Source organism: Gordionus sp. m RMFG-2023, chromosome 4 (assembly GCF_954871325.1).
Source record: "Gordionus sp. m RMFG-2023 chromosome 4, tfGorSpeb1-WG-v2, whole genome shotgun sequence".
Classification (NCBI taxonomy): Eukaryota; Metazoa; Nematomorpha; class Gordioida; order Chordodea; family Parachordodidae; genus Gordionus; species Gordionus sp. m RMFG-2023.
The window spans coordinates 11,858,879-11,886,740 of NC_088778.1; the positions used below are offsets into that span (position 1 = coordinate 11,858,879).

Genomic DNA, 27,862 nt, shown 5'->3' on the forward strand with positions numbered 1-27,862 from the left:
CCATTTGCATCGGAAAACCCAAACCAATGATAGACCCAAACCCCAATTATATAAATACGTGATACGTGATTTATAGCGCTTCTGCCCTCTAGCGATGAAGGTTCAACAGAGCTACGCTAGGTTTTCCTCATTTCCATTTAATTGGAAAAATTTTAATTTGGGTATAAAAGTAAAAATATGAGGAGCCCTCTACACGTTTGTGGGCAAGCCGCACGTACTTGTAGGCACAAAACCTCTATAGGCTTATTAAATTGGAGTGGGGCAAAAAAAAAGCCTATACCCGAAGAACTACAGTATAATTTAATTACTTTAAAGGTGGGTGATGGCTGATTTTAAGCTTAATTTCTTTAGTGTAAGTTATAATTACTATCAATATTGAGATATAATGTTCATAGAATCTGTAAATAAATATGATTAAAATAAAATAATATTTACCGTTCTATCACTTAAAATAATTTTCTTTTTACCTACAAATGTGTTTTATATAAAATAGCCGATGTCTGTCAGTGTCACATCAAAATTTTAATAACATATTTAGTTAACCCATGATACTAGATAAATTATAAGTTTTTATGTCTGATAACCATCATATTAATCTATCAAAAATACCTATTGGGGAAGTTAATCACTTGGATTTACTATCAGACAATATTGGATCGTTGTATCTTAATGAAGAATATTCAGATGTAGTTTTTATTGTGGATGGTACAAGATTTCATGCACACAAATTTATACTAGCTTCAAGGAGTGAATACTTTAGGTTATTACCTTAATTTATCTGTAACCTATATAATTTTGTGTTTAAAAAATAGAGCCCTTTTATATGGTGGAATGAAAGAATCTTTGCCAGATTGTAATGAAATAGAATTAAAAGATGCCCCAAATCAAGCATTTAAAACATTACTCAAGTATATCTATACTGGGAAAATGAACTTAACTTCTCAAAAAGTAATTCTATTTTATTCAATTATTATTTTTTTTTCAAGATAATTATTTTCTTATGTATAAAATACATGCAACTTAAAATTAAATTATATCAGGCTCAACAGGAAATTATATAAAAATATTGTTCAGTCTGGATGGTCAATATTTTAGCAAGATTTGTTCAAACCAATTTAATAAGAGTACAAGATAATGGCACCCTTAAGATTTTTTATTATAAACATCCCTCTGGCTAAACTGATTTTTATAGGTCGATTGGATCTGATATTAGTGTTGTCAAGGGCCCATTTTTGATATTACATGTTTATAAAACAGAATTTAATAAAAATAGAAATATCTAGGGATCTACCAATATCTTTAACAGATTGAACAGATATTTTGTCTTTTTAAAAATATTATCTCCCAATTATATAAAAATTTTTATCCAATCCAATAAAATTGTTTATTACTTATGTAAATAAATTAATGTTATATAAATAAGTGATTTATCATTAAAAATATTTTATAATAAACTATAATTTATCATTACAATATATTTAAAGGACTTATGTTATTGTATAATTAAATTATAGATGTTATACTATTAAAAAGTATATGAGATGCGTAGATATATGCATTAAAATTTAAAACCATAATATGTTTACAGACTATAGATCAGTAATTGGCAATTATCAATTTAATAATTTCAATATTGAATTGGATCAGCTTCCAAAAAGTACTTTTGATGCACCCCTAGAGATAGCTATATATTTATCCACTGAGGCTATTTTATTCATCAATTGTTTGTTTTTTTTGGAATTTATTTTTGCAAACTGCAGGCAATTTTTTAAAATTCTTTTTGTCATAAGAAAGATAGATATTTTTTACATGATGTATTTATTATGCTAAAAATTCCCCCTGTTGAAGATTTTAATGAGTAGTCGAAAATACAAAATTACATAATTTTCTAAGGTTTGAGATATGGGTTAGATTTCTAATATCAATCGTTTTTAGAAGGCATATATCATTAATTTATCATGAAAATAATTCAGTATAAATAAAAACTCCAGGAAAAGTATAGAAAAAATCATACTTTTTTGAAAGATCCTAAAAAATATTTTAAAATTTAAAAAAAATTAATTAGCGTGGAAAGAAATATTCATTAAAATAATATTTATTTGGAGGAAACAGTCGAGTGAAGATTATATCTTATTAATTTTTTTTAAGGCTGTACCCTAAATGTTTTGAAAGAACCTCAAAATTTATAAATCATTAAAAATAGCTTGTTATATTTTTCTTAATGTTAATAAATTTATTTATATTAATTTTTTAGATTTAGGACACAGCCTAATGAAAATTTTAACTTTTAAGTAAAATTTTAAATATTTAAATCAAAAATATTTTTTAAAAAATATTTATATTCAGGCACATTTTTTATAAATTTGCCCATCTATTTAAGTAGGAGAATCTGGAATATAATTTTTAACCTGGGTTAGATGGGTCAATCTAGTATTGTTAAGGGGCTCGATTTGAGATTATTTTTTAAAATTACTAACCTAATATTTAATCTCAAAAAATATTACACAAGCCTGAAGATTTTTCTCATAGATGGTACAAAGGTCTAGACATCTATTCAAGTCTCGGGGCCTATTTTTCTGGCTAAAAAATTAAGTTAATTGTTTTTAAAAATCGGCTCAAAATGAGCCGTTTAACAACATTATGTCACGCTTTTAGTGATGATCCGTTTTACCTTTCCAAAATCCCATTTATTTTAACATTCTCGTCATGCATTTATTGATGCAAAATATTAGAAATAATTATATTTGATTCAAGTTTGAATGCAAATTTGATCCTTTTTTTCTATAGGAGGAAACGCTATTGGAAACACTAGGCCTTGCCAACCAATATGGGTTTACTCATCTCGAATCTTCCATCTCCGATTATTTAAAAGCTATTTTAACCGTGAAAAATGTTTGCATGATATTCGACATGGCAAATTTATACAGGCTTTCGTCCCTCAGGGAAACCTGCTTTCAGTTCATGGATAGGCATTCGACCGAGATCCTTGATAACAAAATTTATCTTTCACTCTCCGCGGTAAATTTTAAACTATTTTCTTGATGTAAATGTTTTTGTTTTGTTCCTAAAAAATATGTGCACGAAATGTAATCCGCAAGCTGATTTTGATAACAGAGACCAGCAGATTTGAAACAGGCCTAAAAATGGTATTTTTTAAAAAAGCTGGGCTGCGCCAGATCGATTTAAAATTAAAGCAATTAATCTATTGAAACAAGTAAAATACAGTCGAAATTACGAAATTTTAATAAAAATTGTGCTTGAAAATTTTTTGAAGTCCTGACCAGGCTTAATATTTTGACATCTGTGTGTATCCAATTGATATACTGTCAGTGAAGATTATTAATAAATAAAACTAATTTTATCCAATAAAAAGAAAATAGAAAAAAATAGCACCAATCTTTTAACTTCACAAATTTTTTATAGTTAATGAAATAAAACAAGATTTATATTAGAGCTCTTCACCCAACCAACATTTAAAAATAACTTGCTCGCCAAACCCTCCCATTGTTTTAAAAATTTTTTACCCATCCACACATTATTTTGAAAAAAATTTTAACTCATGCTTCCTCATATAAAATTTAAAGATTCCCTTTCTTTCAATTTTATTAAGCATCTAATAAAAAAATAGATTCATTTTCAGCTTTACACCCCTACAAAAAAGTTTGATAATTTAAGAAATTGCTATATTAAGCATAAAAAAATATTCAATTTAATTTAAATTATGGATAAGGATTTTGATAAATAAAATATTCATTGATATTTGTAATTATAATGCAAAAATAATAATGAATCCACATTTTCTGGATTCAAAAAGGTTCTTCTTTGTTGTAAAAATCTTGCAGCAAATCCTCATTTAGAAACACTAGTTGCTGAAATTGCCAATATTTTTAGCCTTTTTCTTGTCGTTTCCACTAAAGTAGGATATCCCTTTAAATATCCTCTTCCTGTGAGATTTTTAAATAAAAAGTGAAATAATTATTAATAAATTTTAAAAAGTAAATTAAATTAATGTATATAAATTGTAAACTAAGGTAGGTAACAGAATCTTGCTAAATTATACAAATCAAACTCGTTTCTTTAAGATTTATATATTTTATTTAATTAGATACTGTTCTTAACCTCATCTCACATCATTTGTGGTTTACTTTTGGCCTCTATTTCAAACATTGCATTTGTAATTTAAATCAATTATCTTTGTTTTTGGAGAAACTGGTAAAATCAGATTTGCACCCATGTAGGGGTGGGACCAATACCAATATAATATTGGTTTACAATACCAATACCAATATAAACCAATATATATTTAAATATTGGTATTGCTTTTACAACCAATACCAATTACCTAAATATATTGGTTTTGATATATTGTTTAAATACAATTTTAACCAATACCAATACCAATATTAAAAATATCATAATTATTTGGGTTTATCGTGGATAATTATATTGTGGTATTTTTTTTACTTTCATTGCAAAAACTGATTACATCTGTTATTTCTTCCAAATACTACTGTGATATCAATATTTCTGTTATTTATATTTATAGTTTATTTTTATTATGGAAGTAAATTTTTTACATGATATCTATCAATTTTATCTATTTATTTAAATAAATGTAGACCAAATAGAGTTATTAAATATAGATGCTGTTGGTACTAATAATAATAGCGATAAGGAACAAGAAGAATTATCAATATCTAATAAAAGATGAAATTTAGCAAAAATCTGGGAATTTTATACTACTTGTGATAATAAAAAAAAGGCAATTTTTAATAAATGTAAAAAAAAATATCACTTCCCAATTTTGGAACCTCATAACAATGGACATTTGGTCCTCTCCAAATAAAATACCCTTTATGGGCATAACAATTCATTATATTGATAATGATTTTAAATTAATTAATCATTTATTAGATTTTATTCCTTTTAAATCAGCACATAATTATATAATTCTGTATTAAAAGTAAAATTTGAAATTGATTTTTTTTGCATTACATTAGACAATGCAAGTAATAATTTAGCATTTCTAAAAATTTTAAAACAAAAAGATAATTTTGATAATGTGTGCAAATGCTTTTGCCATATTTTACATTTGGCTGTCATGGCTGCATTGGAACCCTTAAATACAACTTTAAAAAAAATAAGAAATTTTTAAAAAATTTTTAAACTTTTTATATCTAAATTTGATAAACTCGAAAAAATATATCTTGAAAAAAATCCACACTTAAAATTTCCTCACCCAATTTTGCATATACCAACACGTTGGAATTCAACATACCAAATGCTTGAAAGAGCAATATTGCTCAAACCCTATTTGACAACATATACCAATCATTTACAAAATACCAATCAAGAAAATTATATTAGTGCCTTAGCTTGGAATAATATAGAAATATACCGAGAATTTCTGGAACCATTTAATTTTGCTACAGAGATGGCCTCATGTGCTAATACTCCAACAATTTCAACAATTATTCCTTTTATATTCCAGTATCTTTGAGCATGTGGAGAGTTATAATAATAATCCTAGTGCTATTTTAAAGACAGCTTCTTTAGCTGCCTTAACAAAACTTAATAAATACTATAATTATAATACATACCTCTTTATTATTTCAACAATGATTGACCCAAGATTTAAACTATCAAGTTATTTATTAAAGCATAATAATATGGAAACTCTTATTGGATATCTTACTAATGAATACAATATTTTTAAATAAATAATAACAATTCAGCGGAACTTTCAAATGAAGCACAAAATAACAAAAAATTATCCTTTTATGACAAAATTTATCAGGTGAAACCTCATAATAATAACAACTTAGAAATAAGTAAATACGTAGATGAAGCCACAATTTCCAATGATACAAATCCATTAGATTGGTGGAAATTAAATAAAAATAGATATCCAGTATTATCAAAAATTGCCAGAGATTATCTAGCAATTCCGGCCACCTCATCTAGCTCTGAAAGGGCTTTTTCAGAAGATCGCTATGTTATAACAGACCAACGTTGTTCACTAGATGAGCATACTATACAAGCTTGTCTGTGCCTAAAAAGTTGGATGCGCATGCAAGATTCTTCTTAAATACATAAAATTATTTCCTCTTCTTATATTAAAATTATATCATTCTTTTGCATTATATTTTGTATATAAATAGACAGTTATGTTACATTTTTAGTTTACTTATTTTGCTATGTTCTTTGTGATAAATAAATTGGTTCAAATACAATACGTTTATTATTGTTGATACAAAAAATGCATGATTAAATCAAAATTTTTTATATTCACATCACCTAATAAATTCCTAGTTTAAAAAAAGAATTTGAATTCAATAAAATTTTGAGAGTTGGTTCTTAGCATTGATTTTATGGTATCATGATTTTTTTTCCCATGTTTATTTAAAATTAGAAATTAAGGGTTTTATAATCACTATTTCTATTCTTTTAATTAGTAATTTGAATTTAAACCAATACCAATATAAACCAATAGTTACCAATATAAACCAATACCAATAGCAATACCAATACAAGAAATAGAAAATATTGTTTAAACCAATACCAATATCTTAGACCCAATACCAATACAATATTTTGTTAATATTGGGTTTTTACTATTGGTTCCCAGCCCTACACCCATGTCTATATTATATTCTTCCACGCAAATTAAATCCAACATGTTTTCGACATTTTTTTTTTCATTAATTTCTTCCGGCGACAGTAGGAACTTTGGTATTAATATAATTTTATGGAACATATTTCTTTATATTTTAAATAACAAATAAAAGTTAAATTTCCATTGTTTAAATTTTTTTAACCCGTTGTCCCATTCCATTGTAAATTTATAATTAATATTTCATATAAACCAATTTTCCCATATATATTTCGAAAAAATGGATTTGCTCATCTAAAATAAAATTATAAAGTGGTTCTTTTTTTATTATTAAAAAATAATAATATGTAAATATATCTGTTTTATAAAGATAAATAAATATTGTTTTTTTTAAATTTAGATGCACATGTTAGTTATTAATATTCGTATTATAAATTTTAATTTATTTTGAAATAACATCAAATATTTTTGAATTGATGCTAAAATTTAACCTCGTAATCTTAATTATCCAAATATATTTTTTAGATTTTTATTATCAAAACTAATAAAAAATAAAATAGATCTTAAAACCAGAGTACTGGATTAAAAGTTCTAGGAACAGAACTTTGAGTATCCTACCCGTTTTTATTAAAATTGGATGTAACTCTTTAATTTTATTTTATTAAATTCAATTGAATAAAACCTCAAAATAGTAAAACAAAAACTAAAGTCATGGCAAAATATTTTATCTCTCTGAATTTTATTTGGTCACAGGTCCAAATGGAGGTTTTGCAAAATTTTTTAAAAGTTTGGTCTCTTTTTTTAATATCGAGTTTTTTCCGCTATTTTATTTTATTGTTCCGGGTTTTAACTTTTCACTATTTTTAATAAACTTCTTTAAGATAAATGTATAATATATTTTAATACCAAATTGATTCGATAAAATTTGATAAGTTAAATCATTGAAAAGTCACCAATATCGCTTGTTTTTGTTTATACATATCCTTATTGATTTAGAAATTATTATTTTTCTTGACAAGAAATTAGGACTATGTCGATACACAAATTTTGCACGATTCTTTATTTTACAATCAGATATTTACATTGATTTTTATTTTACCTATCTATCTTATAAATATAATTGTAAAAAATGAATATTTTCTGTACATAAAAAATAACTAACCCACTTTGAAATTTACCGTTTTCCAGGGTCAAAATTTAAGACATTTGATGCATTATAACGAGTGATTACGTGTATTTAAAATATGACAAAAAATACAATTATTATTTCAAATCGGATCTATTTTTTAAATCCGATTCGATTCTCGATATCTAATATCAGCACACTCCGAACTAGGCCTACAAAAAAACGAATTTGAATCGAATAATTTATTATTCATATTTATACAATAAAATCATTATTCGATTCGATTCGAAAATTTTTCTAAAGCTTATAAAAGATATATAATTTTTTGCAAAATAAATTATAAACACAGCTAATGTTTTAATCATTAGCATATATATAACAGAAAATAAACGAAATAAAACCCAATGATTTCATATAACATTATCCAAACAATGGCCAAAAATGTTCGATTTTTAGAATTAGAATTACTTATAAAAAATATTTAAATTATTTCTTCTATAAATTTATTAAAATTTTCTAAAAATGTACAATAATCTCATTTTATAAACATCAAAATATAATACACAAAAAAATGCTAGATCCGAATTTGATAATAACCAGTTTTTTAAGCATAAAGTCTTTCTAATAGTCCTCCTTCAAAGACATTCTATTTTTTATTATCATAATTGTTCCTATTGAGAACAACCGCTCACATGAAACCGACGATCCCTGAATTGACAATATATCAGTTGCCATTTTCGATAACACAATAAAACGATCCCCATGCAATCTCCACTATTATAGCGGACTTTTTTAGAACTGATTCTTAATTCCTTAAGATATATGTTTCCACCTCACATATTGATGCGATGTTATTCTGCTTGAAAATTCTATCCATGTTCGACTGTACTATTGCGCTAACTCATGTTATATTGATATTATAATTCATTTTGTATTCATTATATACATCCTTAAATTTTTAATAGAGTTGTTGTATCTATTATATGATGTTGGTTTCAAAAAATTCCATTTTTAGTTTATGATCTAATATTGTTGATATTATAGTATCAATATTTGTTAAGTTATATTAAATCTATTTTCTCAATCGCGCTGATAGCATTTATAAAATTGAGATCTAACGAATTTAAACGATTAACGACTTGTTCATAACACCAAAAATGATTAAAAAGAAAAGAAAATAATTATATTTTAGTTTACTTTGTTGGGACGTCCCTTTCCATAACTTTATCAGAAAATAAATTATGTATGATTTGATAATAAGAAATAAAATAAAATAAACAAAATGATATCCACTAGGAAAATTTTATTACTTCATTTTTATTACACTTACACTAAAATATTTACGAAAAATTAGGAATATTTATTAATAAATCATTTCGAATAATACGAATAGCACAATTATTCGATTCGAAATACGAATTGAATCGAATTTCGAATAACAAATAATTCGTTTTAGGCCTACTCCTAACAAGTACGCTTTGGGAAGTACTAATATAACTCATGTAGGTAGACTATTTTTAAACCATTATTTTTAAAAATTGAAAACAAAACTGTTATTGATTCAAAACACAAAATAACTATCTTCAAATAACAAATATTTACAAAAGTATATTTCACCTTCAATAAAAGTAACACTGTGTAGTTTTGTAAAAAAATTTAAAGTCGCAATATAACTGAGTTCTATCTAACAAGTCCTTGCAAACGGATGGGGAAGGGGGACGAAATATTTATGTTTTTTACAACTTCCTAAAAATGAACTATACCTTATCTAAAAAAATGATATTTGCTTTGATTCATTAATAACCCCCGCTAAGTTGTACCGCATCTATTTTCTACTTAATTTAATGTAAGAGAATATTTGCCACTTATTCATATAAAACTATCCTCGTCTTAAAATCTTTTAACTATGATAAACGTAAAATGTTTCTTAAATACATTCAGATTACTTAAGGCTCAAATTAGTCTAATTATTGGTAAATAAATTAAATATTACTTTGAAATAATTTTTTTTATTCACAGTATAATAAAATTATTTTCTCATAATCGCTCAGCCCGCCATGCACGACATGATTCGTCGAGATTCGTTCTGCTCGCCTGAGGTTGGTATATTCTTGGCCGTGCGGGAATGGGCCCGGTCCAATCCAGAACTCGACCCGACACCTGTTCTTTCAGCCGTCAGATGCCCGCTCATGTCACTACGAGAGTTGGTCGATTGCGTCCGACCAACCGGACTCGTGCCGGCTGATACCCTGCTCGACGCTATACGCGAAAAGTTGGAGAAACGTAATTGCGAACTTAGTTTCAGGGGATTATTAGGTATATTAGATATAATATGAAAAAATAAATATGAATAATTTTAAGGCAGAGAATCGACTTTTGGCGCTCTCTAATAAGCGATTTCTTATAATATGGCTAAAAACCATATCGTTTAATATATTTTTATATCCTTTAATACTATTTTTCTCTAATTAGTTCCCCATATAATAATATTCTTCCAAAATCTCAAATATTTGGCATCGAAGTATGACTCATGATCCGTTCTTATTAAATAATTTATAAATAGCGGCCGGTATTAGGGGGCGTATAACCACCTGAAAATTTTGAAGCGCTTCCATTTTTTTAGCTAATTTTATATAGAATTTCTGCTAATTTCGAAAATTAAATTTTATACAAGATTGCTTATATATCATTTTTTCCCTTACTCCAAAGTTCCCGAAGAAAACGTAGCCACTTTTAGGCATGGAGCTCACGTTATTCTAGGCGAAAAGCGTAACGCGCTTTTAGACGGTGATACTCAAAATTATGATTTGGATCGAGGATTTACTCGTCATCCCATTGAAGACCCTAGTCCCTTAATTGTGACTACCGTAGCATCTCCTATCGCCAGTACCAATGGGTATAAATATTGTATAGTTTTTAAGTGGAGATAGTGGTGGGAGGGGGGGGGGGTATAAATTATCTATAGATAGTAAAGGATGGATGATTATCATTAAATAGAAAAATAATGAAAAATTTAATTATAAAAATTAAATAAAGGATTTAGAATAAAATTAGACCAGGTGTCTTGATTGACTACCAAATATAAACTTATAGTTTTTTTTAACTCAATGTTGATAGGAATTTTCTTGATAAAACGTTTAAAAAAACATATACTATACTATAAAATATATAAAATTCGACGCTTATTTTTGTTTTAGTCTTGCTGTTAAACCTTTGGATTTTTCCAATTGAATAAGACCAAACATATGTGCCAAAAAGAGTATTTATTTTTTGGTATAAAAACTCCTTCTTTGCTTTACTCTTTTTTGTTTTTATTAATAATTTTGAAATCAATTAGCAATCACCTTCACCACACAGACAATAAATTATTGAGTTAGATATAAAGAATCTTGAGGACTGCCAAAAATTGATATATTGAGTAGATTTCACGGATTCGCAAATTGGGCCCAAAGTTCAAAAGAGCGTTATCACTGTTTTATATTTGATATATAATCTTAACCCTGTATTGCATGTACTCTGTTAGAATAATTTTTTTTTGGCAAACTAGATACTATTGATAATCTCATGGCTCACTTTTTTAAAAAAAATTCTAAATTTCTTAGAAGATGAACGGTATGTGGATTTAAATACACATTATGCAATTAAGGATACAAATTTCAATTATTTCCACAATAATTTTTATTGTACTTTAAACTATAAATATATAAAATTTTATTTAAATACAACAAATATTAAAGGTTTAAACATTTTAATTTTCATGAAAATCTATAAAACAATTATTTGTGGGCGTAAAACATAAATATACACCACATTTTTTGCAAGATACTTTTGTTATAAATAAGCATCCTGGCATTTTACATCTACCCTTCTTATCATTATATTTTGGCCAATGAGCCGTGAGGTCTTTCCTAACCTCTTCAAGTGGTAAATATTAGGCTGGTCCTTTTTCACATTTTTCCCGATAACCAGTTTGAACTGATTTTCGTTTTGGTATATTGTTTGAAGTGCATTTGCCATATTTGCAAAGGACTTCCGCCAATGAAATTTTGAAATTTAATCGATCCTTGCGTGCTATTGATATACTATTACAATCACGTTTATATAGCAACCATGAATTTATAAGTAACATGTCAAACATATGAAATAAAATTCTATGGTACCATTTTCTTGATTTCGTATGAATTCTATATAAGGAAAGTAAAGAATCCATGAGATCTACACCTACCATTGATTTATTATCAAAAAATCCTCGCCTTTTTTTTAAACTCCTTATCTGTTGGGAAGTTTATATTTGGAAGTCGATTACCTCTGACCGTGGCCGCGCAAAATATCCCTCTTTGAGCGAGTACGACTAGCAAATTTGGGGAACTAAACCAGTTATCAAAAAATAATTTATAATTAATTTGCTGCGGTATATAAGAAATTAAACGGAGCACAGCATTGCCACTTGCTCCAACATCAGGCAATCCTTCCGCTGCTAGTATTTACCCAGAATATATTTCAAAATTATGCAGAAGGCCATCATCTCCGCATATTAGAAATACTTTATAGCCCCATTTTTTGGGCTTTTGAAGGTTATATTGTTTCAACCTGCTTATCCCTTTGTATGGAATAATTTGCTCATCTACGCAAATGTTTTCGTTTATCGATAAAGATTTTAGTATGTTATTGGTTAGAGTTATTAGGGGTCTAATTTTATGTAGTGGGTCATGGCCTTCACTTCCAAGTGGAATTCCAAATTATTTTTTTCCTAGTTCATTATTGATATTTTCTTTTTCTTCCGAATCATCTGTCTCATTGAAATCTATATATTTATAGATTATATAAGAGCATAAATTTTAAATATACCTAAATCATTATTTTGTGTTGATAGAAACTCCTCATCAGACGTTTCACTTAAATTTGAATCTTCACTATCATTAGGTATGTCACCACAATTCATAATTCTAAAAATATAAAACTCAAATAAAATACCTTATTTGCATAATGTGTCTTAAAAACCACGTATGATTATTACAAAATATAATTATCAAAAATAATAAATATATATAAAATAATTTCATAAACATTTATTTTTATTTATTCATCTAATTTTAATGTTTTGAAATTTGTCAAATATATTATTTTTCCTTTTTCGATGGGTAGAAAATTGAGAAGAAAAATTTTATAAAAAAAATAGCCATTTTCAAAAATAGGGTTTATTAAAATGCGAAATTAAAAATAAATAATAGATTACGTGGCTCAAATTAAAATTCCAATCGAAGATATAGAATATGGCTTCAAATATACACCATGCAATTGATTTAAAATTTATTTATAAGATATTTATTATACAATTTGTAGTATGTGGAATGAGATACACAGTATGCAATACAGGGTTAAATTAATGGATGTAAGTGTGATCTTAAAGTTTTCGTAAAAGTATAGAAAAAAATAATATTGTAAATGTGAAGGCGTTAAAGGGGAAGTATCATTGGTGGGATATTATATTTGCGAATATAAATGGGTGGGGGTTAATATGTATGTTCTGGAAATATTAATCTCCTCTTTGAAAATAGAATATAGAGCACGCCATAGCAGAGACAGTTTTGTAATATACTTAATTTTCCTTTTAGAATTAGAATGGGTCGTATTTGTAAATATCAAGTTTATTTAACTACACCATTTTTATGGATGTAATTATTATTTAAAGATATACGTGCCACAATTAGTTAAGAATTTAATTTATTCCCCCGAACACGTTATAATTTATTAATACAAAATTGACATTTAGTCTCCATTAGGACTGGGCTGATCCACATATTTTTCGTTGATCGATATTACTAAAAAACCGATCCGATATTTATATTGAATGTTTGTTACCATCTATTTTTGAATCAATATCATAAAAATATCAATATTTTCTATTTTTAAAAATGAACTAACTTTCACGAATTATTAAATATATTTCTTTTTTTTATTCTCCAAAGGTTATTAATCTCATTAAAAAATATTTACAATATTTATAGGTGGTGGTGTTGTTAAACATCTCCATTTAGCCTATTTTTAAAAAGGACTAAATCAAGATTTTAGCACGTTTGCCAATCCAATCTTTTTTGCCTTCTGTGAGCAAAATCACTTGATTAATTTACTTTTTAAACGTAATCTTTAGATAAACGTTTTTAAAAATTGGTTAAATCAAGCCGTTTAATAACACTAGCTGAATTTGACTCGTTCGTTAGATATTTTAAAATCCTTTTCTTGTTTCATATAATATAACAAAAAATAATGAAAAATTTTTAACTATTTTTTTAAACATTACAACAAATAATTTGTATTTTAGTTCCTTTCATTTATTTATTATTATGATATTATAAAATAAATAAAAAATATGATTATATATACCAGAGACCTGCAACCCCTGCTCGGGTACACGGGCTAGGCCATATTAAAATTTTTTAAATACCCGGGCCGTTCTAAAACCTAATATTTTGAATCGCTATTATTAGCTGTAAAAAATATATATAATATATTTTAAACCAGGCCGGGCCGTGCAAATGGTACCTCTGCAGGTCTTTGATATATACAATAATAAAATAAGCAAAAACAATTTTAAAAAAAATCGGTCCCACCCCATTTTTTTTGAAAACGTTAAATATTGGCGCCGATCCGATATTTAATATAAGCACCCTTGTTCATCGAGAACCAAAATCCACCTATTTCTAAAGACTTGAACCTGTTCCTTCCACTCCGCATTAGATTTAACCAGGCCAGATCCTTTAAAAGGATCGGACCTACCAGACCGGTGCCCATTAATTTTCGAAGCCAGTTGAACCTGCTAAAACCGATCGACGATGCAAGATAAGGATAACTATATGTCTATTTTTAAATTTAAATGTTTATGTTACACGATTGATTATAATGGCGTGGCTTAAATAATGACAGAGCTATCGCAAGCCCTACTGCTACTCCATCCGGAATTGTAATTAAACTCGGAACCCAATGCATTATTAATCACATCAAAATTTTATTGTGGGATAAAGATCAGCGGTAACATTACATATAATCTTAATTCCACTTTACAAAATATTATAACTGTATTATGTAAAAATTAATTTAAACACAATTAAATTTAGATAATTCTCTAGATTTATTTGCAATTATAATGTTAGGTTGGTAAATTACATTTTAAATAGTATTAGAAAATGTGAACTCTTGTCATAAATTTTTTTAAATTTAAGGTTAGGTTGAGAAATTAGATTTTTTGAAATAGTATTATTGTAGCTTCTTATATCAGATTTGTATAAACAAATAGTATTAGAAAATGTGAACTATTGTCTTTACTTTTTTTTAAATTTAGGGTTAGGTTGAGAAATTAGATTTTTTGAAATAGTATTAGTGTAGTTTCTTATATCAGATTTGTATAAACAAATAGTATTTTAGGTGTTTATATCAATTTAAAATATGCAGAGCCTATTCTTATTATATCGAAACATCAGTGGACCAAGCTGATTGGGTCAGAGTAGTCGATCATTCCCAATATCTCTGTAGATCTTGGCAAAATTTATATTTTTCTCCCAGGGTTGTTAGGTTTATTTATTTACATTTTTTAGATATATATATACTGTAATATCATCATCATTTATTATTCAAATTCCTATCAAATTATATAATAATAAAAATAAATTTTATAAAAAATAAAAAAACAACAATTTAATACATATCATATACTATATTTAAATCTTGTAATTATCCTACAATACAATATTACAAATATAATTTAACATATAAAGTTCATTTTATAAAATATTTATATATAATTTTTTTAAAAAAAAGGTTTATTAGGATAGTTGGCACTCATAATACAGTGAATAGGGTATTTCATATCATCCACTTCGAAGCTATGTACACATGCAAACCTTATAAATTGGTAGATGGACTCGTGTGTAAGTTATATTGATCTCAATACATTTTATTATCATAATAAAAATAATCTTTTAAAAATATATATTTTTTTTAGGAGTACTATTTATTGTTAATGTAACTCATAAATTTTTCCAGAATTTTCCTTAGTTTGGAGAGGGATTTTGGGTGGCCTTTCAACCCCATATTTTATTGAAACTGAATTTCCCCCTTGACACGTTTGTGATGTTATAATAGTTACTTGGAGGAACTTTAAATATAATTAGGTACATTTGAAAAGATAACTTTGGCCTGTAACTAGGTATATTTTTGGACATGATTATAAATATAAATTTATTTTTTAAAAAGTAAAAGTTCAATATAAATATTTTATTATGAATATATCCTTATTCATTAACAATTTTAATTAATCTTTTTCAATTAAAGTTTAAACATAAATCTAATTTGTGATTGCATTCTTCGCCAATATTAACATTTAGAAAATCAAAAATTTACTATTATTAACCTTAACTATACTATAACAGGTAATAACTATTAAGTTACTTTTTTCTAAGAATAATTGTGAGATCATTTGTGTTCCAGGATATTTTATTTTTATAACACATTTCTACTACGCAAACAAATGCAGGCCCGAACGAAAACGTCGCTGCTCTCGCCGGTAGCGCATGCGTTATAGAGGGCGTTAGCAGGTGCCGGAACGCTCTCATAAACGGAGACATTAAAAATTACGATTGGGATAGTGGCTACACTTGCCACCAATTGGGTAGCGGGTGCATCGTTATTCAACTGGCTCAACCATTTTACGTCTCTTCCTTCAGGTAAAGAAAATAATGGAAGAGTAGAAAGGAAGGAAAAGGAAATAAGCAGGCAATATTATGAATCGCCGATTTTGTTGATTGGTTTTTACTACAATTCTCTTTTTACATGAAAGAATTGTCATCCTGATTTTCGAAATCTATAAACAATTAATCAGGCCCTACGACATATCTTTCAACCTTAAATTAAAAAAATTTGCAAGCAGAAAATGTTAAATTTAATTTTAGAAATTTTGTAAATTATAAGAGATTATGGAAGTTAAAGGCTAAAATCGGTAAAACTTCGCATTTAGATTCTGCATTCTGGGTTTTATTTAAAATTTTATACTATCAACCAGTAGCTGGAACCCGATGGATTCTATGAACCAAAACCTTTGAGCCCTCTTTTAAAATTTATGGGAACCTTTATAATTTTATAAAAATAAGATTACTCCTATGGGACTGCGACGACAGAAGCTACAAATACCACATTCAAACGTCTATTGACCAAGTTAACTGGGAAATGGTGGTAGATAAAAGTAACGAACCTTGTAAATCTTGGCAAAATTTGAACTTCAAACCCAGACCAGTCATATTTATAAGGATAGAAGGCACACATAATACAGCTAACGAGGTTGGATTATGTAACTATTTTATCCAATTACCTGTCATTTTAAAATTTAATTAATGTTTCATATTTGTTTTAAACGAATTTAGGAAAATAATTCCCCAGAAAAAAAAACCCCGGTTTTTAAGATATTAAAAATTACAAAATTAATAAAATAGAATAAAAAATACCCTATAAATGTATGCATGGAATAAAAATCCTCAAATAATATATTTAAAAATTTTAAGAAAATCAATTCCGGAGAATTATTTTCTAAGAATTATTATTGGGGATTTTTATTCCGGAGAATTATTTTTTACCGTTTTAAACAGATACATAAATATTATTTTATTTTTTAAATTGGTTAATAATTTAATTATTGATAAAATGTTTTTGAATAAAGCAGAGCTTGAAAAAAAAATTTAATTTTTGATTTCATCTTGAGAGGTTATTTATCTTTTGAAATTCTAAAATCTCTTTTGGAAATTTTTTTCAGAACATGCACCCAAAAATGTTTTTGTTTTTAGTTCCAGCTATTATCACGCATGTTAACGATGTCGGTATATGACCCCTATTATGATAAATTATTTTAAGAATTTGGACCAAGGCCTGGTGTGGTCTAGTGAGATAGGCGAAAGCTTGATTTTAATTAAGGTTTTGCTCCAAAAATTGAATGCAAAATTTCACAATTATAAAATTAGTGGAGAAACCATTTTTTTATCTCTAGTTGAATTTAATTTAAAGATATAGATTAAATACATTTTTATAAAATTAAATACAACAGAAATTACTTTTGTCCCAATCCTACGGAAATTCGAAGTGTAAATTAATTTTAATAAAAAAAAGAGAAGAAAAAACATTAATTTTACATTAATTAGCCAGACTCGATTTACCCGAGCCCCACCCGACTTTTTTCCCCTATTTTCTGAGCTCTAATATAGGTTAGGTTTATATTTAATGGACTTATAAATCGTCTAAAATAACTTTTCAGTAAGGGCTATTTTCTGACGCTGGTTGCATGTACAGGGATTAGCCAATACAGATTTAAAAAATATATTTTACACAAGTTTTTTGCCTAATTTTTTTTAACCTTCCGGCTTGAAATTATTTCATTAAAATAAAAATAATGAATTTGCATTATTGAAGATTAACCCGGAATTGCATAGTCCCATTTTCTTTTTATATTATATTGCATATATATTCCATTCAAAATTTTACTAGGTGTTCCACTGTGTTCATTTTGAGTGTCCTAACACTTTGATGCTGGAAGTGTTACCTCCATCTCAATTACTCCCAGGAATCAATGTCTATAATACATCTTCCGCTTTACTCCCTTCAGATAATTACTCATCCTTGATACGTAATATAAGAAATTCCGTTACTATGGCTGATACGAACGTGGGATTAAACGACCACTTTAATCATAGTATGCAATCGCAAAATACGTTCACACCTTCCCCCAATCAACTCCTTTTACAAAATCTAGCCGACAATGGAAATGACATCTTAGAAATTGAAATAAATGAAATTGCCAGCGATCGAAATAACGCATCTAATCTCGCTGGTAGTAGTACAGTCGAGAACCTTAGCTGTATCATCAATAATCCAATTAGGCCTATTATCGAAACGCCTAGTTCTGGTCAGTCATCTTCCTCTAGTTCCATGCTAATTACGTCATCTACCACTTCGACATCTTCCCCCCTCTCTTTTTCTTCTGCTAATAACAGTAATCTTATTTTTAACGTCAACAATAACAATAGTTATAACCTTTTAGCCTCGCAACCCCATGTTCAAAATAATAATCGGGCACTCTTAGAACGCTCCGTGAGTGATACCAATCAATCTTTATTCGATACCAATACTCTATTCAACACGAGAGATTCGAATTTTCTTACGACCACCACCCCTAGTTCTGGTCCATATTCGCTCCCTTTCCCTATCGTTCAATCCGTCAACTCACTCACAAACAGAAATATTAATACAGGAAGTGATTTATTAACTAGTGATGTGACGAGCAATTTAAACGATAGTCCAGCTGTTAGAGCTTACACATCGCAATATCTTAATGAACTCGCTTTTTTTCGGAAATGGCAGCGGTGATTCTCATTTTTGCAATCAAATTTATTTTGCCAGCACCTTTTTAATCTAGACAATTCTCCCGTCATTACCTTTAAAAAATAGTTTATTTATTGAATCTTATTTCGATATTGTTGTCATAGAAATGTTATTAAATTGGAATTATCTTTACCCTTTGATAAAACATAAAATGTATTTTATTGTATTTAGTATTAATTTTCGAAAACCGATTTTCATAAGCACCTATAATTATTGATATTATAATTCTAGTTTGTAATGATTTTTTTTTGCCTTTTTTTGTTTTTAAAATAATATACAACTTATTTTTCTTAAATTGTTAGTTTTTTCTTATAATGGATTATTTTAATATGTTTAAATTATTCAAAAAAAAATTATTATCATAAATACAGACAAAATAACTTATTTAAAAGCTCTATTTATATATTTTTGAATTAATTATTATGGAATATACGATAATATTATATATATAGTACATATTTTAAATAAAGTGTAATTTTTTAAATAATAAAACGACAATCTTACTATTTATATAAGTATTTTCCTTCATCCAATAAATAAATGGGTCCTTCGTTTTGACAACGCTTCTTTTTTAGAACAGAAATAAGATAAGAATAATTAATATATTGCATGTTTTTGAGTAACGACATGTAAAATAAAAATTTCAAATTTTTAGGGCTCTGCCGATCCACATATTTTTCACCGATCCGATCCGACATTTTCTGATATTGCTTCAAACCCGATCCTATATTTTTACTGATTTTTAATCACCCCCGTTTGAACTAAATGTAAATAAGAAATCAATATATTTTATGCAAAAAATCGAATTATGAATTTAATTTAATATTTTATTTCTACAATTAAGACTATAACAAAAAAATATATATTTAATAATATATCCATTTTATGTTAGTATGAATTATAAAATTGTAATATTTAATATCAACCCCCCCCCCCCCCCCCCCCATAAGCCAAAAAATTCAGATGCCGGATATATTTTTCAAAAATATTATTGTTTATATTAATTTATATTTGTTAATATTTATTCGTATCTCATATTAAATATATATTTAATTACATTTATTATCATATTTATCTACAAAGTTATTTTATCAATTAATTTCTATTTCAAGCTTTCCGGCGTAATATTTACTTATTATTTTCAAATTTTTAGTGGCGTAATATTTATCTACCATTGTCAAATTTCTAGTCAAGTAATAATTATTTCTGAACTTCTTGTCCAACAGGGAAAAAGAAATTGCAACCTTGTCCAACGAGATCTCTGCCATCAAGCAGTAACAGCTTTTAAGGAGTTAGAAGAGCCAATTATTTGCTATTACTGAAATATCACAATGGCCTGAAAGAAATATTTCCTCAGAAGCAAGAAAATTATTGGATTTAATGCTTATTCCAAATTTTATTTCTCATTAGAATGTATTATTTAATTATACAACTATTTTAAGTATTACTTTTCAAAAACATGACATTGACTTGATTAAGAAGATGAGAATAGCGGAAAGCATTTTATCAGAAACCATGGAAATTAGGGCTAATGTTGATGAAGAATTTCATATTTTATATTTTATTGTTGAGTCAAAAGCAGAGCTATACTTGTTTAATATTTGTCTCTCGACTTGTAGCAAGGCAAGCTCATCGTTAAAACAATATAAGATCAGTAGAAGAGTATATCTTAAATACAGATACATTTATAACCCAAATAAATGAATTTTTAATTCATCATGCAACACTTACTAATCTGCAAATATTACTTCCACAAAAGCCTTCCCAACTTTTTCAGATGGTGATAGAAAAAAAATATTTGTTAGATTTTTATTATGAAGATGTTAAAGTATCTTATGATGCCTTACTATCTGAATAACTATGTTTATAAGATTATCTATGGTTGATATAGTCCCAAAAAATTTTATGGATGCTCTGCATTATTTCAAACACATTTTAGATTAAATTCCCAATGTATTAAAAGGGTTTATAAACTCTTCCCATTAGTAAACTAATGAGAGAACATTCTCTTTTTTAAGAAGAATAACAGAGGCCTGCAAAAGTACCATTTGCAGGGCACGGCCCGGATTTTTTTTAAAGATTTTTTACGGCCCGGCCTGGGTATTTTAAAATAATTTTCAGGCCCGGCCCGGCTTTTTTTTTAGGCCCGACTCGGTTTTTTATTAAATTTTCAGGCCCAGCCCGGCTTTTTTTAAAATAAAATTTTCAGGCCCGGCCCGGATTTTTTTAAAATAAATTATATTTATTTTTGATTTTTATAGCTAATAATAACAATTTCAAATATAGGCTGTTTTAAAGAATACAGCCCGGATTGGGTGTTTTTTTTAAATAATTCAGGCCCGGCTTGGGTGTTTTTAAAAAAATTTCGGGCCTGGCCCGGGTATTTTTAAAAAAATTAAAATACTATCCTGCCCGGGGGCCTGGCCTGCAGGTCTCTGAAAAACATACCAAGAAGTACAACATCTGAAAGTAGATTGAAAGGTTTGGATCTTTTGAATATTCATAGGCATTTGACGACAAGCAAGGATGAGATAATTGAAAAATTAGCTCAATCACAACGAAGATTGGATTTTACATTGTAAATATATAACATACAAAATGCAATTATTCCTAAGAAACTTTTTGTGTAAAGGCTCAAAAAGATCAAATTTCTATTTTGGGTCATTTAAGTGATTCTTTACATATAATTTTTTTATAATTCACATTAATTTAAAATTGTGTATTAGAAATAGTTATTAGTCCTAATAAATTTATGCTTGATATTTTAAAAAAACAAAAATATTTTTTTAAAAATTTTATTATCCCCCCCCAGACCAAATTCCTGCTTACGCGCCTGCTCCTGCCGTACTGAAGGCAGACTCAGATGATTCCGCAGATAACGCATTTTGCAAAATTATCTTTGTCTTTTGTAAAATATTTCTATAACTCAGATACCATATTTTAAAAAATTCTTATATTTAAAGTATAAATAAAAATATCGGCGTTATTTAAAAAGATATAAAATAAATAAAACTTTGGGTGTTCCTTTCTATTTTTATTAAAAAAACTTTTAAAATATTATAAATCTATTTTAAAAAAGAAATATATTTTTAAAAATTATTTAGAAAATATTATAATAATGTAAAATAAATATACATAACATAAAATAAAATAATAAAAAAAAGAAAAGAAAATTAAAAATTTTGGAAAACGCTAAATATCTACCGATCCGATATTTAATATCGGCAAAGCCCTACAAATTTTGAATATCCCTCCCTTTATACTCTAGTATCATTTCCAAAAATTATAATGGTTAAATATAATCCAATAGAAAGAGGGATGGATTTCTTGTTTGGCAGGCCGTTAACAAAATGATATAGATAGATTCTTTATAGAAAATCAATTTTAGATACAGATACAAGTATCTTATTAAAAACATCAGCAAGATATTTGAATCTTTTGCAAAATAAAGATATCTTAGATACAAGATACTTTTATGAAAACATTTATCTATTCTTTCTACACAATAATAGATGAGGAGTCAAGAATCTCGTGGTTTGTTAAAACAATATCATCGCCTTTCCACCAAATTGCTATAAAGGATTTGTGTTTAACCTAACATAAGAGTGGAATTGAAAAGATGTATGAACCAACCAAAGAAATATCATATACATATATGTGTTGATTGTTTCAACAGGCTGATAAGTAAATTCCAAATAAAATACATCAAAGTCTATGGTTTATTCCTTCAAAGTTACTATTTCAAATTGTTTATATTTATTTAAATTAACTAAAACACAAGCTAATTACATGATATTTCGACAATTATAATAAATTGTTCTTATTTATATGATTCTGATTAAACGCCAAAAGAGTTATCATTATAACTAAAAAAAATATAACAAATACAATCAAAAAATCTAAATTACCTAAACATAACTATTATTATACCCAGTAAACTGGGTCCAACGGACTATCCAAAATGTTGAACAATAAAATTTAAATAAATCTGTTATATCTAGTATAACGGAAAAAATGACAATTTATAGCGAACCTTGCTATTAAAATGCGAAAGTATTTATTCTGAAAAGTTTTCAATGTTTAGGCCATGTCCTAGTTCGACTTATTAATAAACACCTGGCTAAATAGCCTAAAAAGTAAAAGGGGGAAAACCAAAATACTAAAAATAACAATGCCACCATCAAAAAATGTTTATCTTAGTCTAAACAGCAATAAGTATCAAGAATAAGTCAAACCAAAAGCAGCTTTACTGCTTTATATATTTAATCCGTTTTTTAGACAGTATATACAAAATAAAGCAGGGTTCTGGACCCGAAATCGGGTTCTAGAATTTTAAACTATTTAGCGGAAATTTTGATAACAGGAACTAACCTTATTTCCTAAAAGAGGTCCGAACCCGCCCGGGTCCATATTACACCGGATTTGATGGTTTGCCCAGTCAGTTTCTGTTTTATCTGTTGTTTCAAAATGCTCAACCAAACAGTTTAAAATTTTTGAGCCCGCATTTGTGTCCAGAACCCTGAAAAAAACATTAGAGAATAAAAAAAAAGGGAAAATATCTAATTTGTGCTAATATTTAGTGCTTGACTAGCACTTATTAATTCATCAATTATTTTTGTGAAACACAATAAAGAAACCGAATTATAAAAAAATGAAATCTAAGACATCATGTTTCAAATATGAAGTAAGCCTTGACCAATTCTAAAATTTAACCCCAACCTACATTTTATTGCTTTCATCTGTTTGGTAGACGGGTGAAAGGATTGGCATCACGCCGAAATATAGATTTTCTAAATATATGTGTTGCTTTATAAATTAGTGACTTAAGTCAATTTTGCCAACCTCAAAATGATAACCGAATTATACGACAAATAAAAACTATAATATCACGAACTCAACCAAACTTCTTGAAGAATAACTCTAAACTTATATCAATAATTAGTAAGTATTTAGCGCATTTTAATATAAGAAAAAAATAACAAGAAATATTAGCATCATGCAAGTGCTAAAATGAAGCACTAAATGTAATGGTGCGCATACTGATAAATACTATTCATCAATCGCGAAATAAAAACTATAACAGCATCCCTTAGGATGAGTTTTAAATTTCGGATTAAATTGCCATTCAAAAATCAATTACATCTAAATATAAGGTTTCTTTTTACCCGATTGAAAATATTTTTGAATTTTATAGATATTACTTTTTCGGTTTATTTAATAGATATAAAAGAAAAATAATTATATTATAAAACGCTGTCCTAAACATGAAGTTTGCCAAACTTTTGAAACACTAATTCTAGAGCTTAGACCAATATCTAATGCTTAATTAGTATACATTTTAGTTCAATGCAACATTCTGTTTGGTAAACCTTATAAGTAAAAAGTTATTAGAAAATTTCTTTAACTGGTAACAAGATTCAAGGTGGAACTAAAAATATGGAAGCATTAAAGCAAGTTAGAATCAAAAAAATTAAATAAACGAAATATAAAATTAATACCATCATTATTTCAACTTTTATTTTATTTTAACATGAGAGACTTGATGCCTTTTCACCATTTAGAAATATCAATTGGAGTTTATAGATATTGAATAATTATTTAGTAAAAATATTTCACTATTATTTACAGTAGGCGTATTGAAAATCTAGAAATTCTTGCAAATTCTTATAACATAAGTTATTTACAGCACCCATTTTTTTTTAATTTTGAAAGACCTGATTTTGTCGTTCCAGTATGTATATAATACCTACATTGTGAATTTCTGACGATTTTACCACGTTTAATTTATATTGATTTATGTATAAATCATATTTTCAAATAAATTAAAAAGTACACTAAAGAGCATGCCAAAATTGTCTAAAAATCACAAGATACGTATTTTATGCATTCAGGAAAATGAATCAGCAAAAATTGGGTCTTTCAAAATTAAAAAACATGCTACAAATAATTTTATTTTTAAAAATTTGCTTAAAAAAAACTGGGTCAATGAAGCAAACCCCTGAATTTGTTAAACCCTAAGAATTTCAATGGGAGATTTGGGGGGGGGGGGGGTTAAGAAATTTTAGTCATCACTCTTTTTTAAGAAACTATTGTATTTGGAAAAAAATGAATAAATATTCTTTTTTTCCTAATTTAAAACAAGATTTGTGAAATTTCAGTTATTAATGACATTTATACAAATTTATAATTGTAAAATAAAATATCTTTATATTCATACTTCGTGTTTATCGGAGATCTGCAGAGGTAGCATTTGCAGGGCCTGGCCCGGGTTTCATATTTTCAAGCCCGGCCAGGATTTTTTTACCCCATATTATATTTATTTTTAATTTTTATACTTAATAATGGCGATTTAAAATATTTGGCTTTAAAATATACCGCCCGGCCCCGGTATTTTTTTAAAAATAATTTTTAGGCCTGACCCGGGTATTTTTTTAAAGAATTTTTTAAGCCCTACCAGGATATATTTAAAAAACTAAAATACGCCAGGCTAGTGGACCCGGGCCGGCTTAGGGCCAGACCTGCTGGTCTCTCGTAGTCGTATTTATTAAATTTATGTTTGGAAACTAAAAATAATTTCACACGTTTATTGCCTTTTCATTATTATTTTTCTATTAACAATTAATAATTTGTGTGTGCCTTTTTATTATTTTTCCTATGGGTCTTTGTATATTATCCTGGTCAGAAATTATAAAAATTACACAGGCGCGTAATCAAGGAGGAGGGGGGGGGGGTGATCAATCGTAAATTTGCTTGTTCTCTCGTTAATATCATTTAAGCTAATAGAAATATCCCTCTACACTCTCCTCCCCCTTACCCCCCCCCCAACGGTAAGCGGAAAATAATTCCCCAGAAAAAAATCCTAGAAAATAATTACCTGGAAAAAAATTCCCATAGAAAATTATTCACCGGAAATAAATTCCCCATTTTTTAGATTTTAAATTAAATATAGGGGAAAATAAATCCCCGAATAATTTTTTTTTAAATTATCAAAAATAACCTCGTCGCTAAAATAAAGAAAATATTTCTAAAAAATTATATTCAGTATTTTCTGAACGATGAGTATTTATTCTCGACGTTTGAGGATTTTCTTTGAGAATTTCTGTTTTAACTCTAAGCGATTAAATAGGGCAATCTTAAATTATGAGAATTGATAAATCCGTTGATAGCTTTGATACTTTATAATTTAGAAGATAGCATAAAAAGTATAGATTTGTGACATCTTGGAAAGAAAACATAATAGATTTTTATAGAAATAGGTGAAAATTATAAAAGAGTTATTACAATTTAAAATTTAAAAAAAAGGTGGAAACATTGTTTCATATATCATTTTAATAAAATAAAAATATAATTAAATCTTTTCTGTAAATTTTTAAAAAAATTAGCAAAATAATAATTATGAGATTTCAAATATATAATACTCAGTGCTGATAATCACCTCTGAAATAAATGTTTTTGCTTTTGACAGCATTTAATTTAAATTGGGCAGTAAAAAATATAATTTAGAAAGTTTTATATTGATTTTGTATTCAGCCAGTTAAATTCTTATAGTAGGCATTAAACATTTCAGTGAAATAATTTTTATCAAATAGAGGAGACCAGATTGAATTACAAATTCCTATTTCGCCACAAAATTTATATATATAATTATATCAATTAATAGCCCATCATTAGCTTATAAATAAAAAAGGGCCTAAGAGTATAAAAATCATGCTATTATTTTTGCCAACTAATGACAAATATCGAATTATGACATAGAACACTATATATTTTATATTCTAAAAATTATAAGAAAAAGACTTCATAACAAAATTATACCAATTAAAAAATTGGTCGACTATTTTTGAATAAATATTTTTTTAAAAATAAAATTTTCAATAAATACCTAAAGGTTGATGAAAATATGCAAAGGAGAACTAGATTTATTTAACTTTCATTATATTATTTAAACAAATCTTCCAGGGAATTGAATATAAAAATCATTTGATTTAATTAGAGTAGTGCAAATCTGGGTAAAAAATGGTATGAATTTACAAATCCTGGCCAAAATAAAAAATCTGGACTGGCCATTATCATTACTTAGCATATAATATATTTTGCTTAATATCACAGGGACTAGGTATCCAATTCGTTTATTTTATAAAAATTGTTTTGTTTAATTTTAACCAAACCTGAGTTAGGGATGATAGGCCATAACATTATACATTATATTGGTTAGGGTTAATTAATAATAATTTAAAAATTTGATTAGGTTTAATATTAAGCACTAGTTATTATTCATAATTTTGTTTGACAATTTTATTTGGGAAGTGTTTTCCCCCATTTTATTAATTTTCTAAGAATATATTATTTTATAGGATTAAAAAAGGGGGAATTATTTTCTGTGGGATTTTTTTTCCCTGGGGATTATTATTCCGGGGAATCTTTTTTCTGGGGAATAAATTTCGGGATTTTTTTCCGAGGAATCATTTTCCTAGATTCACCCCCCTCTCCCCAGAAAATATTTATGGAAGAAAAATTAATAAAATTAATAACTTTAAAATAAAGACTACATTTCAAATTAGAAAAAGAGAATTATTATATTAAAAAATGTGTAAATCCAAAATTATTTTTTTAAAATCTAATAGAGCTGCCTACAATAGGTGGGCTTAAAGATCTATAATAAAATTTATTGGAAAAAACCCAACCTAATAGTCACCCTCCCCTTA

General features: G+C 27.2%; 1 protein-coding gene and 1 long non-coding RNA gene across 3 annotated transcripts; one reads left to right on the forward strand and one right to left on the reverse strand.

The window, feature by feature from the left end:
• Window positions 1-548: 548 nt before the first annotated feature.
• On the forward strand, window positions 549-19,571 carry LOC135927959 (BTB/POZ domain-containing protein 9-like). Of its 2 annotated transcripts, XM_065464249.1 has the most exons (12): window positions 549-760; window positions 813-948; window positions 2,788-3,018; window positions 9,791-10,055; window positions 10,449-10,635; window positions 14,664-14,768; window positions 15,189-15,308; window positions 15,555-15,664; window positions 16,270-16,459; window positions 16,883-17,069; window positions 18,264-18,768; window positions 18,817-19,571. In XM_065464249.1, the coding sequence occupies exons 1-12, from the start codon at window positions 573-575 to the stop codon at window positions 19,140-19,142; spliced, it is 2,550 nt and encodes an 849-aa protein (XP_065320321.1). In that variant the 5' UTR covers window positions 549-572; the 3' UTR covers window positions 19,143-19,571. The 2 variants fall into 2 exon arrangements, with proteins under 2 accessions (XP_065320321.1, XP_065320320.1); XM_065464248.1 differs by having other exon boundaries at window positions 18,264-19,571.
• LOC135927962 (uncharacterized) lies at window positions 3,660-6,909 on the reverse strand. Its single transcript, XR_010572209.1, has 3 exons — window positions 6,819-6,909; window positions 6,616-6,761; window positions 3,660-3,944 (listed from the first exon to the last, which is right to left on the reverse strand). It is a non-coding gene; the product is annotated as an uncharacterized LOC135927962 (long non-coding RNA).
• Window positions 19,572-27,862: the final 8,291 nt, after the last annotated feature.

Bases quoted from the DNA above. Each gene is read 5' to 3' on its own strand.
- LOC135927959 (XM_065464248.1), top strand. From the start codon at position 573: ATGTCTGATAACCATCATATTAATCTATCAAAAATACCTATTGGGGAA. The intron at 10,056-10,448 runs GTATATTAGATA...CTTACTCCAAAG, and splicing joins TAGTTTCAGGGGATTATTAG to TTCCCGAAGAAAACGTAGCC. The intron at 16,460-16,882 runs GTAAAGAAAATA...TATAAAAATAAG, and splicing joins TTTTACGTCTCTTCCTTCAG to ATTACTCCTATGGGACTGCG.